The sequence below is a fragment of the Carassius gibelio genome, chromosome A18 (assembly GCF_023724105.1).
Source record: "Carassius gibelio isolate Cgi1373 ecotype wild population from Czech Republic chromosome A18, carGib1.2-hapl.c, whole genome shotgun sequence".
Taxonomy (NCBI): Eukaryota; Metazoa; Chordata; class Actinopteri; order Cypriniformes; family Cyprinidae; genus Carassius; species Carassius gibelio.
In genome coordinates this window covers 4,142,929-4,159,835 of record NC_068388.1, presented here as the reverse complement: position 1 = coordinate 4,159,835, position 16,907 = coordinate 4,142,929, and the positions used below count along the sequence as shown (strand labels likewise).

The following is a 16,907-nucleotide window of genomic DNA, read 5'->3' as shown; positions in this document are numbered from 1 at the left end:
CAATTCATTTTGCAGATTCCCCTTGGTTTGAGATTTTGTTAACTAATGCAAAAACATTCAGACAGTTTTACATGTGATATAATAAGCGTTTAATAATTAGAAAGAGTACTGTACACATAAAAATACAAATCAATAACTCAATCAGTCATTCAGATATACCATCAAACAATGGTTCTTTCTACAGAAATCTTTATTGGTTTCATTAGCTGAACCACTACTCCTAGCACTTTGATGGTGTTGTAGTATTTGGGTAGTGGTTGTGTAGGTACTGCTCTCTCATTGTAGCTCTGAGGACCCGTGACAAGATGTTGTTTCTCTCTATTTCCTCTGGAGGGCGCTGTTGTAATACAAAATCATGCAAAAGTGACTTTCAAATACTTCTGTTATTTTTTTAACATTCTCTTTATTTGGGAAAATTAGCACATGCACACACACACTTACTCTTGTTAAAGCTCGAATGAGTCTCTGTAGTATAGCATGTTCAAACTGAGGACACTGAACCGCCACATGACCCACACAGTCCAGCAAACAGCAGATGGTGTGCCGCTGATACTAAAACAACACCGAATTATAACCACATGAAGCTGTCAATTGATGTACAAGTTGTAAATACTGGAATATAGAAAAACTATTTAAATTCTTCTACTTCTTTGATTCTTCAAAATGCAATTTCTTTGTAATTAATAATATTAGTTATTAATATTTAGCTATTTATTAATTATATATTTTTTGTCAAATTTACTAACAAGTATGAGTGAAAATTGTTTTTTCAGTGTATAAGATGTGAAATATGTCTTGCACAAAAAAAGTGCAACAGAAATGTAAGCCATTTCTTGTGGTTTTATGCTTACAAAAATGTATTCACAAATTGTATATAATAGAGTTAAACATCAAACCATGTTTTGTAGTTTGTTCTGTCACGAGTTGAGACTTTTTTCACCTTTTGCAGTGAAATAAGGGGGTTTTGCACAGGCCAGGTTGAGGTCAGCCTCTCTATGTCTTCTTTATTCAGAACAGGATCCTGTTATGATAAAGTGCAACAGCTAAAATACTGCATACAAAACAATGACAAAAACGTAAAACTTCTTAAAAGTTTAGTTTTAAATAGTTCTTAAGCATATTATGTCGTGTTTTTCTAAATCTAGTACTTGCATCATATTGTGTCGTAACTACAATGGTGACCACTGACCTTTAGTTTTTCCAGCCAGATCCATAACAGTGTGCTCAGAACATCTGGATCTGTTTCCATGACAAGTGTAGCCCAGCCACATTCACTCAAGTTGAGCTCTTCCTGAGGAGCATTAAAACAGGGTAAAGAAAGTGAAAGTTACGTGACATTCAGCCAAGTATGGTGACCCATACTTGGAATTCATGCTCTGCATTTAACCCATCCAAAGTGCACACACACAGCAGTGAACACACACACACACACACACACACACCCGGAGCAGTGGGCAGCCATTTATGCTGCGGCCCCCGGGGAGCAGTTGGGGGTTCAGTGTCTTTTCTCAAGGACATCTCAGTCGTGGTATTGCCAGCCCAAGACTCGAACCCAAAACCTTAGGGTTAGGCATCAAACTCTCTAATCACTAAGCCACGACCTTCTCCACTAAAGTCTCTTACATTAACACAGCATTCACTGAATGAACTGGCTGAATATGGGATAAAACAAAATGATATTATATAAATTATGAATACCTGAAGACATTTTTCAAATATGTAAAAAAAAAACTGGAATAATTAAAATTAGAATACAGAATACAACAAACAAACTTCTAACAAAACAATGATGGTAAAGTCATACAGACAGAATAAGGACACTGCTAGATAAATATTATTAAATGTAAAAGCCAATATGGTTATCTGAGCAATTTTAAAGCAACAAAAAATTAATTAATAAATAAAAATGAAAAAAATAAAGAAAAAAAATACAGATTATATACCATGATTTTTAAAAATGTTTTTAAGCATTGTTCTGTGTAGACCATTATGCAGTCATATGACCAATGAAGTGAACCTTGAAACTCTTTTTCCGTCCTGAAACTAACAAGGGTGTGGATCCATGAACATATTCTACTTCTCAAAATCAAGTCAAACATGCTTTACCTGCAAAACCGCTGCTTTTCTCAATACAGTGTCTAGTGGAAGGCGCTGTTGTGCCATTGCTTCAGCGACGGCTCTTGATAAAGACGACTGAACTGATGTGTGATAATCCAGCCGCAGCTTAAAATAAAATATCAACAACATTTGCACGGACAAGAAGTAATTTAATACAAAATAAAAGTTCCCAAAACCCTTCAGGCAGTGATGTAACATGCAGAAATAATGGATATTTTATTTGATCTCACACTGACCTCGATGTTTGAGCTGTACTTTAGGTAAGCTTGAGGTTTCTTGGTTGTGCATTTGGTCTTCTTGTTCACAGTCTCATGTTGTGTGTGAGGAGTTGATGTTGGATTAGGAATGCTGGTCTCATTGCACTGGTCTGCCATTGGGGTGTGAGGAATCTTTTGGGATTCTGTTGGGATTCTTTCATCTTTTAATGGACCAATTTCTCCATTGCTTAATTTATGGTGTCCACCAGATTTAGGAGAGTAGCGTGAGAACATAAAATCCTGGGAGGAACAAAAGGATTTCATATATAAATATATATGATATTTTATAGCAGTTTTTCTGAAAACTGATTGGTTCTCACCTCAGTGATAGTGATCTTGCTGAGATCTGAGTCGCTGTAGCTTCGCTTGTTTAGAAGGACGTCTCTCTTTCTCTCCAAGAAGCCAAATGGCTCGTCCCAGGACTCGCAGGAGTAAGCTCTGCACGAGCCTCTCCTTTCCTTCAGAGCAGGCAGGTTTCTCTTCAGAAGTGTCACCTTCACTGCCTTCTTCAGAGCCAATATTTTCAGCCTCTTCTCCAGTTCTCTCTGGACCTCTGGAGGACTGGGAGCCCCCTGGGTGAGAGCGATCAGCATGCTGCAGAGGACGTGCAGGATCTTGGGCGTGTGTTTGAGGGTTCGGGCCTCATCCCCGTGCAGCAGAAGTGCCTGACGAAGGAGATACTGCCGGAGACTGAAGGAGGAACCGTGACGCATGTTCAGACATGGGTATTGGGCCAGCTGAGGGCCCACCAGCCGGGCAAAATCAAACACCAGATTGATCTGGGATCGCGTCTGGATTGAGCGAGGCCTTTTGATCCGAACATAGTGGACAGCTTCACTAGCGCTGATTCGACAGGTGTAGACCAGATAACATGCGATAAGAACACCTGCAAAGCAGGGCAGATATAAAGCACTACATTCAAATAGAATATCACTATATTTAGACTTAAAGTAATAATGCATGAGTTGCAACTTGCCTGTCCTTCCCAGTCCAGCATGGCAATGAACAGCCACCTTTCCTTCCTGAACAGAGAAGGCCAAGACCTTCACGGCATCCAGCATCCCCTCCAGAGATGACACACCAAAATCAGACATCCCAAAATTATAGAAGTAAACTGTCAGACAAAAGGGAACATGATTCAATAATTCACCAGTTCATTTATTGCTCAACATTCAGGTATATTTAAAAAATATTTTGCATGGCATGGAGAAAAAGAGCATTCATATTTGAAGGACCAATACATATAGCTTTCCATTGTGACGTGACAATATATATTAAATATGATAATATATACAAAGTATAGTTTTATTTAATATAAATTAACTTGTATTCATAAAGGATGCATTAAATTGTTCAATTGTTTTTTTATTATTAAATAAATGCTGTTTTTCATGAATCATGAAAGAAAATGTATCACAGTTTCCACAAAAATATGAAGCAGCACAACTGTTTTTAACAGTTGATGATAAAAATAAATATTTTATGAGCAGCAAATCATCATTTCTGAAGGTTCGTGTAACACCTAAGACTGGATTAAAAATGCTGAAAAATCAGCTTTGCATCACAGGAATAAATGACATTTTAAAATACAGTAAAAAAAAAAAAAAAAACATTCTGACTAACCACAGACATTTGAACAGTAGTATATTTAAAACTTGATATGGTAATGAGAATTAGGAGTGACACAATGCAAAACATCTTCAATTTCTTATATAATGTTTTAAAGTATTATTAATGTTCTTTCATTAGGTTTTTTTTCATTCTAGGGTGTAATATGAAACGGACACGTGCTTGAGAGATTTTGCAAGAGGTTCACACTATTATTAGAAGTTCATGACTTTGGCTCACTTTGGCTGTCCATAAAGATCTGAGGTGAATATGTGAATCCACTGCCAGGGTCCAGAGGAGGGCCGCAGTGAGCATGTTCCCCGGGGAGCTGCATATTAATGATGGATTTGATGTTTAACCTGAAAGCAAGTACACAAGGGTACACATACATATACGCACACTGTCAATTATTAACCAGAAACAGACACGCACACACACACACACCCTGCCCCACTGCAGAGCTCAAGTAAATATTAAATCTTTTAAACAAAGCCTGTATTAAATAACACTCACTGTTTAAACTGATCTATGATGCAGTATCTCTTGATGAGATATGTAGAAGGTCGTGCCAACGCAATGATGTCATCGGTCACCCTAAATACAAAGTGATAAACACATGCAGTGAATATATAAATGGCTATTTTGTAAGGCAAACGAAACAGGGTCTGGATCAATTCGAAAATCTCTCTATATTTTATTTGGGCCTTTCATCCACACTCGCACAATGTTTTTGACCAACAAAAACAGCTTTTTGAAGATGCTTTCCCAAGTGTGTAAACACTTTTTTCATTCTGCATTTGTGGACTGTGGAAACAGCGGCATTCGAAGATGGTTGTTGTGCCTGCTATTTGATTAATAATCATGTTGCTAAAAAAAAAAAAAAAATTGGCAATTGCGTCTTTAGACAATACATAGATCTTAGTCCCAGTAATGGCACCATATTTAATTTTTTGACAGGAATGAAAACGAAACTGAGGGAATTAAAAACTGTGCGTTCAATGGATTTTACTTTTGTTTTACAATATACCGATTACTGACGGAAATTATTTCCAAAAAACTAAAACCCCTTTAAGCTAAACTTTAAAACTAAAGTTTTGAAAATTACATGACAGTGTGCGCCATTAAAAAGACTGAAGGCTAAGCCTATTCTTCCTGGACTCATTTTTTTATCTGTATTCAATTCAAAGTGGTGTCTAACCTGATTAAGGTCTATGGAATGGTGATTGATATTTGCTAATAAAATGATCATGCCAGAAGAACATCATGAGACCTTTATCATGTCTGGAAAGTCTCTATATTATCTCACTGAGCATTACACTTTATCCATTCACAGCAAGATCATTTAAGTGTTTTCAGACATATCACTATGAGCAACTTCTGGATTAAAAATGCTAGTGTGGATGGAAAATGTAATTTTCAAATACATCAAGATTAATGTGGATGTCGCCTAAATCATTCAGACAATAAAAACACTGTAGACCTCACCAGCTAGAGAAGACCCCTTTAATGGCCTGTTGGCTCGTGCTCCAGCACGCCGGACCCTCATATTGGCAGTCTCTCCCCCCACAGGCAAAAAGACAGATGATCTTAGAGGGAATAGCCTTCACTAGACTCTCCCTGGCTTGAGAATATGATGGTCTGGGCACTGGAACCTGCGGCGTCATGGAGGACAGAAGAGAAACTAACAGCAAATGCCTGGGTCTATATGCACTAATGGCTTAACATTTAGCAGGCTGCTTTGTGGATGAGCTGTGCATTGGGAAATCAGCTGAGGAACATGGCAAAGAGATAGAAAACATGCAGTAAGTGACCAATCAAATTCCACCTACAGCCAACATGTCAAGAAATTGATCAAAATTATAGTACAGCAGTCACGCTAACGCACAATAATTAATAACTGCGCCGTCGCCATGATAGCTGACCTACATTTTAAGCCTCTTGATATATTCATGGCCCTGTACTTTTATTTTTTTATAATTAAAACTGACTTACCCATGTGGCTCCATCCAAATAAAGGGTTAAAAACTGAAATGTTTACATGTAGATTCCATAAACATGTAGAGAGAATCTAAAATGAATATGCTGCATACAGAAACATGTTCATGCCTCAAAGCTGACCCAGCAATTGGTGTCTAATCCTTATTAAGTGTCATTAACACATCAGTGGATAGATTCACGATTCATAGTAAGCCTAATTATATAACGCTGAGTCTGGCAGTCTGTACATACAATATACCTACCAAACGAAAATATCTCACGTACACGTTTTTTTTTTAAGCAAAGTTTTCTTTGGTCTTAAAGGGTTAGTTCACCCAATAATCAAAATTATGTCATTAATAACTCACCCTCATGTTGTTCCAAACCTGTGAGACCTCTGTTTATCTTTGGAACCCAGTTTAAGATATTTTAGATTAAGTCTGAGAGCTCTCAGTCCCTCCATTGAAGCTGTGTGTACGGTATACTGTCCATGTCCAGAAAGGTAAGAAAAACATCATCAAAGTAGTCCATGTGACATCAGAGGGTCATTTTTTAAAGCATCGAAAATACATTTTGGTCTAAAAATAGCAAAAACGGCTTTATTCAGTATTGTCTTCTCTTCCGTGTCTGTTGTGAGAGAGTTTAAAACAAAGCAGTTTGTCATATCCGGTTTGCGAACTAATCATTCAATGTAACCGGATCTTTTTGAACCAGTTCACCAAATCGAACTGAATCGTTTGAAACGGTTCGCATCTCCAATACGCATTAATCCACAGATGACTTGAGCAGTTAACTTTTTTAATGTGGCTGACACTCCCTCTGAGTTCAAACAAACCAATATCCCGGAGTAATGCATGCACTCAAACAGTACACTGACTGAACTGCTGTGAAGAGAGAACTGAAGATGAACACCGAATATAAAGATGAACAAGTCTTTATATTAATCGAACATCAACAACAAAGAAATTACTCAATTTAATAAAGAATAATCTTTAATTTATACAGTCCAATATGCAATGCTATTTTACATTTGATTATTTATGCTAGACCTACCTTAAAAAAAAAACACTGAAAATCAGTGTTTATTGTTTGTATCTTTGTTGTATTTATTTGTGCAGTTGGATAGAATATTCTTCTTTTTTTTATTAGAAAGTATAGTTTTCCATAAACATATATAGCACATACCGAACTGTACTGAAACCCGGGACTCATTTATTTATTTATATATATATATATATATATATATATATATATATATATATATATATATATGTATATGGTGTTCCCTATTTATGGAATTGGTGCTCTGCATTATTTATCCCGTCCAAATGCACACACACAGCAGTGAGTAGTGAACAAACACACACCTTGAGCAGAGTGCAGCCATTTTTGATTGTGTTCAGTTGACCGAAGTTGTTAATTCCAGCTGCCATCTGCTGGATTGATGCAGTAATGCAACTTACAACCTACAGTACAACTGAGACATTTTCTGATTTGTCTGTTCTTGAGAAAATTATGCTGAACATTGAATGGGTGAAAACACAAATCAATTACTATTTGTCGCTCCCCAAAAGTGGAACATCTGAATTTAAAATCTGCATTTAAGAAGCAAAATAGATTGATCACATTCAACACAATAATAAGTTCATGATTATGTTTTATTCTAAAACAATATCATACATAATATATAATACACAAACAATTTTATCATGATAATAGGGTAAAATAGATTGTATCTGTTACACATCCGTTTAGGAAAGCAAACAATTTCAACCAGAATTGGAATTCATCAATACATAAAATTTTCTTTCAGATCCAGACATAAATAATGTGAAGCTCAAGAAACGCCTGAGCAAAACATTCCACATGGCATGACGGACATAAAACACATCAGTTGATTTCAACTTTAAATTATAAATGGAAAGAACTGAATTGCATCGGAGAATATCATGTTCCCTTTAACTCTGGGGGGAGGGGGGGGGGGGCTCTAACCTAGTAATAGAAACTTAACCATTTCATGCCATGTGCTGTTGATGAGGAGAATTTCAACCAAGATCCAGAATGAAGTAAACTCATGCAGACAAGGATAATATTAAGAAGGACCACAGGACTCAATGGCACTACAGTGGTAATATAATTTAACAAACTTTACACAGCGTCTTATCTATAAGTACTGATGGAACAGGCATGGCTTTGATTCGCCAAGCATCTCCACAGATAAAGTCCAGTTCCGAAATATTACTAACCCCAGAGATTTTCCAGTGAGTTTGACAACAAATCCACAGATAAACAATGCTGATCAGACTAAAGCAAAACCAATAACCCTGTTTACTGATCAGAGGCTCCAGTGTTTTTGGCTTTGCATGAGAAACTGAAAAAGCCACAGTGAAGGAAGGTCCTTCAAAACATTTTACCTCTCACAAAATTTGATGGATTTAAAACAATAATAAGAAGAAAAGAAATTGATAGACTTGGGCAGAGAAGTATATTGTAGAAAAAGAAAGCTAAGACAGCCGCAGAGTGTTTGATGGTTTCTCCCCAGTTTCCAGCTGTTTCACACACTTAAATATTCTAAGAGGAGTCTCTAGCCTTTCCATTGGTTCATATGCACCATCTCACCTCTAATAGGCTCTCTAGCGTTTGGAGAGCTCGTTGGATAACCAATCCAGTCCTTCATAGAGTCCAGTGCCCTGTGTAGCGCAGGTCGCTTGGACATACCACTGCAAAGAAGCCCAGACAGAGAAGAGAATTGCTCTCAAGAAAAAAAAAATATTTTTTAAATGTCATGTAAACACACTGTACCAGTTCAGTTTCAGTTTTCATCACAGGAATATATGACTTTTAAAAAATGTATTCAAATAGAAAACAATAAAAAAATTTTTTTTCAATATTACTGTTTTAACTGTATGTTTGATCAAATAAAGCCTTGTGAGCATAAGAAATGTCTTTAAAAATAAAAAAATCGTAGTGCCCCCAAACTATTGACCGGTAGTGTATTCACTTTAATTAAAAGTTAATCAGACATTGTGCTGTTTAATCAGAGGCTGGCTCTGTTGAAACTAGAGAATAGGTAGTGCATGCTGGTGTTAGTGTGTACCGTTCTACTGCGTAGATTCTGCAGTCCAAGTTTGTCTGTGAGTTCACTGACGGCCATGGCGTTAGGCAGATCCTGTTTGTTAGCGAAAACCAGCACTACGGCGTCCCTCAGTTCATCTTCCTGCAACTGCACAAACACACAGGAAAAGACACAGATGAAGCAACTCAACCACATGAAGCGAAAAAAAAAAACACTTCCACAAATGTCCTGATTCATTGCCATTTCAAAAGATCACAAAGATATATGCTTACCATTTTAGAAAGCTCCTCTGCAGATTCGGCCACTCTCTCTCGGTCATTGCTGTCTACCACAAAGATCAGACCCTGAGGACAAAGGGAAAAACAGAAAGAGCATTAAGTATTTTCAAGGACTATAATAAATGAGCCTGAATACTCATCAAGATCTTACCTGTGTGTTCTGAAAATAGTGTCTCCAGAGAGGACGAATCTTATCCTGGCCACCCACATCCCACACAGTGAAGCAGATGTTCTTATATTCAACAGTCTCTACATTAAAACCTGCCCAAAGGAATACAGTGACAAAGTACACTGAGTGGTATAGTTCTGCTTTTTCGTGAAACACTGGCTAAATATTGTAGTGGTGTAAGACAGGACAGTCAAGCAATCACTGAAACCACATGATTGACAACAACCAGTAGAAGTTAGCATATCATAAAGGGAGACACGTACTACAAATTCTGAAAAATTCCCTGGGTGGAATATAAAATACTCATATGACACAGAACACAACACAAGACAATGACCTCAATCTACCCATGATAACTGCTTCAAGACCACAGTCCTGTCCTCTTACCTATGGTTGGAATGGTGGTCACAATTTCTCCAAGTTTGAGTTTGTACAGTATTGTGGTTTTGCCGGCAGCATCCAGCCCCACTGTAAAACAGCAAGTATTCATGATGAGAATAAACTTTCTAAAAACATAAGACAGAAACTTATACATATATATATATATATATATATATATATATATATATATATATATATACATATATATATAATAGAAAATAAATCAGAATAAAGTCAGGTATAAAAAAGTAAATATTTTGTAAAGCTGCGACCTTTTAGTCTTTATTCTTAGTTTTATTTAATTTTAAGTCTTATTCAAATAGTCTCTAATACTATATTCACTCTTACTTCAGTCAAAAAAAATTATAAAAAGTTATTTTTCTATTAGTAAACATGTATTTATGAATGTGGAATTTGTCCGAAATAATTAATAATAATTTAATAATAACTTAATTGCATTTAAGTATTTTTCTCTCTTATTTAAAACATTCAGTGAAAACAAAAAAGTACATTTTCCCATGAAGTTAAAGAGGTATTGGAAAATGAATTTGTTCGTTGACAAATTTCTATATCACACGAGTACAAAATGCTCAAAAAAACAAAAGGAGGTTTCATGACAGTTATTACGGTAATTAAGACAATAAAGTATAATAGAATATAATGAAATATAATATATGTTTCGCTCGAATTTAAATTATACTAAACGTCAGGTGGCTAATCTGTTCCTGCTCATGAACTGACGTTTAAATTGTTCCCAAATTCAAAGATATTTTAGTAGGTAAATAAACGTCCACTTGACTTAGCCGTGTCTCTGCATGGTAAAGAAAAGCATACATTGAATTAAAGCAAAGGAATCCGCTAAAGCCTTTGTATTTAATCGGTTATATTCCAGAGAATGACAGAACTGCGAAAGATGGCTAACGCCGCTAGCTTAGCTAGCATGAAGACTCAACACTCACCCATGAGAATTCTCATCTGTTTCTTCCCGAACAGCCTGCTAAAGATCGAGGATATAGTCAGGCCCATGATGAAAGACACAAATCGCCTACAACTACGGGGTTTATCCTAATGTCTGAAGATTTTCGGTGTGATGCTCGTCGAGTGTCAGGAAATCTTGTCGGCTGTGCGCTTGCGTAATGCCACGTCACGGCCGCCGTGGAAGAAATGACGCCAAGCCACTTCCGGTGAACACATTTTAGAACAGAAAGCTTGTCTAACTTCACGTGAAGAAGAAAATGAGAAAACAGAGCATAATGATACAGACAGGTTCACATACTGTTATTATAATTAATAATAATACAATAATTATAATTATTTATAAAAACATTTTTAAATTAAATTAAATATGTCAGTCAAAGGTGTGACGGTAAACGTGATCAATTAACGGATTAAAGATATGAGAAAGTACTTTGGTTCTTACGTATTACAGTTAAAAATAGTTTAAACAGTTGGCTTCTTGGCAGCCTTCCTTATTCTATTGTTGCGATTTCGTAAATGATATATCCTAGTAGTGCCAGAATAATTATTTTATTTACTAAAATGTGTTTGGAACACATGCAGAAAGTTTTAAATAAACCACCAAAATTAATCTCTAACAAGACGTGCAATATCAGAAGTTTGTGAAATGTAATATTGATCCATAAGGGTTGAACTATAGGCCAGTGCCAAAATATGTTGTTATGTTCTTGTAAATGTACAATGTCATTTATATTGTATTTATATTAAATGTTTACAATAAATAATAACTGGAAAAAAATATTGAAAAAATAATAATATAATATTGTGCCGTCTACATTACTATAGACAGTTTTCTATTTACTTTAGAATTGTATTGGAGTCTTACACACATGCTGTACAGTTCATCTGAGTCGTGCATTAATTGAGTGGCTTGATGGATTTAAAATTTGACCATTAAGTCAATTTTAATTAATGCAGTCACCTGACAAATTTTTTTCAAAGATAAATTTAAATGAATTGCTAATTACAGCATTGTAATAAAAAATGTAGATCATGTACAAATACTAGAAATCGTGAATTTAAATAATTATGAGTCATGTAAAAAAATACACATTTCATTTTTTTGTTATACCATTTATGTGATATATTTTGTTATACCACCAGACAAATGCTGCACTGCTGATTGTTGTTTGGAGAACACAAGAACGCGCTCTAATCTCAGACAACTTAATCCAGATATTTTATTCAAATCAGCAAATTAATTTAAAGAACCAAATAAGCAAGAGATCACTTATCAAGATGAGAAGATCTGGCATCTTTCAAATCATCCCAGATGTATTAAGCGAGGTACGAAGAAGGGGGCCTGGTGTCTGGTGTATTACCTTGTAGATTACGGTGATATTTTTATCAGCAGTTTGGACTCTCATTCTGACGGCACCCATTCACTGCAGAGGATCCAGGGGTGAACAAGTGATGCAATGCTGCATTTTTCCAAATCTGTTCCGACAAAAATGAAACAAACTCCCCTACAGCTAAATTTAATTTTGGGTGGAACGATTCCTTTAAGAATGGAAAATTCCGGAGGTATGTCACCAGAGTATATAAATGAAAAACCCACATACAAAGTATCGATTTAGTTTTCACCAGATCTTTATTTTCTCACAGGGGTGGACCTTGTGGCACAGTCGGAGCAAGAGTAGGGCAGTTGCCACAGTAGGGAAGTGTACAAGATCACAAAATCCTGCGAAGGAAATGAGGACCTTATTGGTTTACTGGAGCGTCCCATACAAAAATCTCACCTAATGCACCTCTACGCTGATATTAAAGGTGCCAGCATACATACATATAGCCGTTTGACATGAAAAGAGAAAAGAAACATGGAGCAGCAGATTGAAGAAACGATTCATCCTGGTCCAATCTACCATGTCCAACCCACCTCAGAAAAATAAAGCAAGGTACAATGATCTGTTCAAATGCTTTCAACTAAAACATTTACTCACATATTGTTCAGTGGAGGTATTAAACAGAGATCATTAGGCTAATCAATCACAGATGACTCCTTATTGCTGTCAATACTTCATGTACCATTTTGTTCCAAAGAATCCATTGGTGGCAGGGTCCCAGGAACAAGACTTAGGAGGTCTTGCAACAAAAGTTAATGTGTAGCTTTGTAAAACAACCCCCTCTGGAATCAAATTAACTGCTGTGAAGTGGAATGTTCATGGAGCTGCGAATCCTGCGACTCACTAGTCGAGTTAGGCAGCACTGCAACCGGGATCTCGTAGTGAGCGTCAGTGCACAACGGCTTCTTCCTGGAATTTAACTCGCTCTTAAGCTACAACTACTCCAAACTCAAACGAGAGGGTCGCCTCGACCTGGAATTCCTCCCAAACTTCCTTTCTGTTGTGCCATAATGCTCTCACAGTTAACAAGTAAACGTGCAATTAAAGCATTATCTTACAGTCATGAAAAAAAAAAAGATTCTAAGAAAAATATTTAAAAAAGAACATTAGTAAGAATACAGCATAGAAAAAGACAGATCAGATAGATTAGACATGATGCTGAACACTTGATAGCCCCTTCACACACACACACACACACTCACTCAAGTTCTTCAAAACAGAGTCTATCAACCGGCACACTCCATCTTTTTAAAGTACACACACATCTCGCCACTATCAGCAGGCTCACTAGCGTTTGGAGAGCTCGTTTGATAACCAGTCCAGTCCTTCATAGAGTCCGGTGCCTTGTGTAGCACATGTTGCTTGAACGTACCACTGTAGAAGCAGACAACACACAATTAAAATGCAGTCAATGTTTAAGCAAGTGCATGCTAGAGTCAATCGAGTTAAGTATGCGTGTACCGTTCTGCTGCGTAGGCTTTGCAGTCCAAGTTTGTCTGTGAGTTCACTGACGGCCATGGCGTTAGGCAGATCCTGTTTGTTTGCAAAAACCAGAAGCACAGCATCCCTCAGTTCATCTTCTTGCAACTGTATAAATGAAAAAAGGTTCAATAAATCAAGACAATTTACAGAGCTCAACAATAAGAATGGCAGGAAGAAAGCATGAGTTGCAGGCCACCCAACATACATTAAATAACTAGTATTTTTCTAGACATTTCCAGAATTTCTCAGTTAGTTTTATTCCAATGCAATTAACATTAACTATAGCATTTGGGACGCTAGTCACGACCAGAACACAACATGGGTGTAAAAATGTCAAGTCATGTCTTTTTTCCACCAAGTACATGAATGCAAATGTAAATACAAATGCAAAGATAATCGGGCTGATTTTGGGCCGATTTCCCCCTTTCCGACAATCCTAGCTATGTCCCAGTTATCTTGATGGTTCTACAGATTATCTCATCAGATTTTCTCTTGGTGTGAAGTGTCCGAACCTGATCGGAATAATGTCGGAGCCACCCCGATCACGAATCATTAAACGTTTAATATTTACGATCTGACATCCTGATGTGTGGGGGGAACCCTGAGGACAAACACGCACTCGCTCTGGAGATTATCACGTGAAACAAATCAATATCCAATCAGAAAGCGAGATGATGGAAGACGGAAGCATTCATGGCACAGCACAAAGTGAAACTGATGTGGACAGCAGAGATAGAGGATCTGCTTGTTGATTTGTGGCAACAGCACAACACAAATGTGTCGTGTATTTTGTGAGAAAATCATTCCAAACACTATCATTGCAATTTCTTCCTGCATATCGTCCACCATGCTTATTCTGAAATCTCGCGACATTTCCTGTGTTCACAGTCGAGACTCAGGTTGAAAATCTGTTTGTGTGTGGTGTGCTGTCTTTGTCACATCATGGCACACCACACACTATAGGAGCAAAATGGTTAAATCTAGGATTTTTTTATCCTCATGTTTGTGGTCGATCACATTTTGAAAATCTAATAAGATGTAAACAAATCTTTTGGTGTGTACCCAGCATTAGGTCACTAAAGATGACAGGTTCTTGAGCATTATACAGATTTTATGTTTTATCTAAAAATTAAACTGAATGCTTTAGACAGAGCAGTTCTTTACCATTTTAGAAAGCTCCTCTGCAGATTCGGCCACTCTCTCTCTGTCATTGCTGTCCACCACAAAGATCAGACCCTGAGGACAAAGGAATAAAAAAATATAATTAAGATGCTTCAAATGAATAATATTCACAAAAGCACTTGATTACAAAGATTACATTGCATCTCAACTAATATCTCTCTAAAGAGAGATTTCACACCAGGATTCTCAAAGGGCATGGTCCCTGTAACTGGTCTTTTATAAATTGTTGTATGAATAAATGCTTTCAGAAACAGCTAAGAGGCACTTTGGCCAGGTAAATGGCTCTAAATAAAGATCTTACCTGTGTGTTCTGAAAATAGTGTCTCCAGAGAGGACGAATCTTGTCCTGACCGCCAACATCCCACACAGTGAAGCAGATGTTCTTGTATTCAACAGTCTCTACATTAAAACCTGTCCACATGCAGCAAAAAAAAAAAAAAACATATATAATAATATCAAGTATTTTTGAATGGCTACAATGAGATTTGTGATATCATAAATATATCAGCCAGAGCAGTTCACTGGTTGATATTTGGCTGTTCAATTATCGCAATCAGATTATGACTGTCTAATTGACACTTTGGTCCATCAGTTACTATAGTTCACCAAGAAACAAAGTGCACCTGAAACAGTTTTACCATATTATCTAATGCGGCATAGAGCAACAGTTTTTTTTAAGGCGAGGCTTAGTGACAGGTATATTAAACGCACTTATGTCAGCTCCAATACCTACTGTAACACTTGTCAATGGATAAAATACACTGTATTTTCAAATATTCTGATACATTTTGAAAAAAAATAAAAGTTTATTTAAATGTCAAGAATTTCATTTTATTATATATGCTGTCAAATAAGTGATCAATGCTGTAAAAAGTCGCTGATGGATCACGTGATACTGAAAATTTAACATATATTCAAATAGAAAAGTTATTTTAAAATGGTAATATTTCACATTAATACAGTTTTGGATTAAATAAATGCACCCTTGGTTAGCAGAAGACACTTCTTTCAAAAACATAAAAAAAAAAAAAAACGTAATTATTCCAAACTTTTGTCTACCAGCTATGTTTTTTATAAATAATAAATCACACAAATGTTAGTGCTAATCATCATCAAGTGCAATTTCTCCGCAATTAAGATATAAATATGGTGGCAGTGACAGTGACAGAGATATTGGTCATCAAAATGATTGGAATCTTAAAACATATTGACATTAGTCACAAATTAAGTTATTATAAAATAATCAAGGAACAATGACAGTAATAATGGAGTAATCTCACCTATAGTAGGGATAGTGGTCACAATCTCTCCCAGTTTCAGCTTGTAAAGTATTGTGGTTTTACCTGCAGCGTCCAAGCCCACTAAAAAAATAAAACACGGAAGAAAAAAAAAGCTTTAGCTGTCAGATTCATTACAGGGTTGTGATTTATCTCTGATTTCATACAGTTATTCATACAAGCTCTATCTGAAGCTAGTAAGCTAACAATAGCCATTGCCCAAGAAATATCACATTATTTGTTGAATTTCAATCCGTAAGTTAATAAAAATCAACAATTTTCAAGTCATTTAATTTTACACTCAAATTTTAACGTTACCCCTTTTGGCTCAAAACTGAATACACATCACAGAAACACATCAGAAAGACTGTGCTTGAAACACTCACCCATCAGTATTCTCATCTGTTTCTTGCCGAAAAGTCTCCCAAAGAGCGACGAGATGGTCAGACCCATGGTGATTTAAGAGAAAAACTAAAGCCTAACAACGAGCGAAACGGTAAAGAAAATGTGAGAATGTGTTTTAATGAATATTCTGTCTCTTTGTGCTCGGTGTCTCGCGGTCGCTTGACGCGTTGCCACGTAAGAACAGAGGAGCCACCGTGGAAGTCTTGGCGTCACTTCCTGCTGTACTCGCACTCAGGGCAGTGATGTCATAATTATTCATAACTTCAGATATTTTCTAAAACGCCCACGTGTTTTTTGATCATGGTGAACTAAATTGGCTCTATTCTCAGTTCTTTTT

The 16,907-nt window shown here is 36.5% G+C and overlaps 3 protein-coding genes across 3 annotated transcripts; all 3 read right to left on the bottom strand.

Moving 5' to 3' along the window:
- Positions 1-65: 65 nt before the first annotated feature.
- LOC127933890 (protein tyrosine phosphatase domain-containing protein 1-like) lies at positions 66-6,136 on the bottom strand. The gene is made up of 12 exons (XM_052530964.1): positions 5,976-6,136; positions 5,469-5,751; positions 4,497-4,577; positions 4,224-4,342; positions 3,352-3,489; positions 2,696-3,261; positions 2,355-2,615; positions 2,107-2,223; positions 1,190-1,291; positions 941-1,021; positions 442-552; positions 66-337 (listed from the first exon to the last, which is right to left on the bottom strand). Exons 2-12 carry the CDS (start codon positions 5,645-5,647, stop codon positions 221-223), a joined length of 1,872 nt encoding a protein of 623 aa, XP_052386924.1. The 5' UTR covers positions 5,648-5,751; positions 5,976-6,136; the 3' UTR covers positions 66-220.
- A 1,464-nt stretch (positions 6,137-7,600) lies between these two features.
- LOC127934272 (ADP-ribosylation factor 4) lies at positions 7,601-11,031 on the bottom strand. Its single transcript, XM_052531540.1, has 6 exons — positions 10,824-11,031; positions 9,871-9,951; positions 9,466-9,575; positions 9,309-9,380; positions 9,058-9,183; positions 7,601-8,680 (listed from the first exon to the last, which is right to left on the bottom strand). Exons 1-6 carry the CDS (start codon positions 10,888-10,890, stop codon positions 8,594-8,596), a joined length of 543 nt encoding a protein of 180 aa, XP_052387500.1. The 5' UTR covers positions 10,891-11,031; the 3' UTR covers positions 7,601-8,593.
- A 1,422-nt stretch (positions 11,032-12,453) lies between these two features.
- LOC127934273 (ADP-ribosylation factor 4-like) lies at positions 12,454-16,794 on the bottom strand. Its single transcript, XM_052531541.1, has 6 exons — positions 16,552-16,794; positions 16,169-16,249; positions 15,190-15,299; positions 14,871-14,942; positions 13,686-13,811; positions 12,454-13,598 (listed from the first exon to the last, which is right to left on the bottom strand). The coding sequence occupies exons 1-6, from the start codon at positions 16,616-16,618 to the stop codon at positions 13,512-13,514; spliced, it is 543 nt and encodes a 180-aa protein (XP_052387501.1). The 5' UTR covers positions 16,619-16,794; the 3' UTR covers positions 12,454-13,511.
- Positions 16,795-16,907: the final 113 nt, after the last annotated feature.

Bases quoted from the DNA above. Each gene is read 5' to 3' on its own strand.
- LOC127933890 (XM_052530964.1), bottom strand. From the start codon at position 5,647: ATGACGCCGCAGGTTCCAGTGCCCAGACCATCATATTCTCAAGCCAGG. The intron at 4,343-4,496 runs GTGAGTGTTATT...ACTTGCTTTCAG, and splicing joins ATCATAGATCAGTTTAAACA to GTTAAACATCAAATCCATCA. The intron at 338-441 runs GTAAGTGTGTGT...GTATTACAACAG, and splicing joins TCATTCGAGCTTTAACAAGA to CGCCCTCCAGAGGAAATAGA.
- LOC127934273 (XM_052531541.1), bottom strand. From the start codon at position 16,618: ATGGGTCTGACCATCTCGTCGCTCTTTGGGAGACTTTTCGGCAAGAAA. The intron at 16,250-16,551 runs GTGAGTGTTTCA...TTATTTTTTTAG, and splicing joins ACAGATGAGAATACTGATGG to TGGGCTTGGACGCTGCAGGT. The intron at 14,943-15,189 runs GTAAGATCTTTA...CTTTGTCCTCAG, and splicing joins ACTATTTTCAGAACACACAG to GGTCTGATCTTTGTGGTGGA.
- LOC127934272 (XM_052531540.1), bottom strand. From the start codon at position 10,890: ATGGGCCTGACTATATCCTCGATCTTTAGCAGGCTGTTCGGGAAGAAA. The intron at 9,952-10,823 runs GTGAGTGTTGAG...GCTGTTTTACAG, and splicing joins ACAGATGAGAATTCTCATGG to TGGGGCTGGATGCTGCCGGC. The intron at 8,681-9,057 runs GTACACACTAAC...GCTTCTTTGCAG, and splicing joins AGAATCTACGCAGTAGAACG to TGGTATGTCCAAGCGACCTG.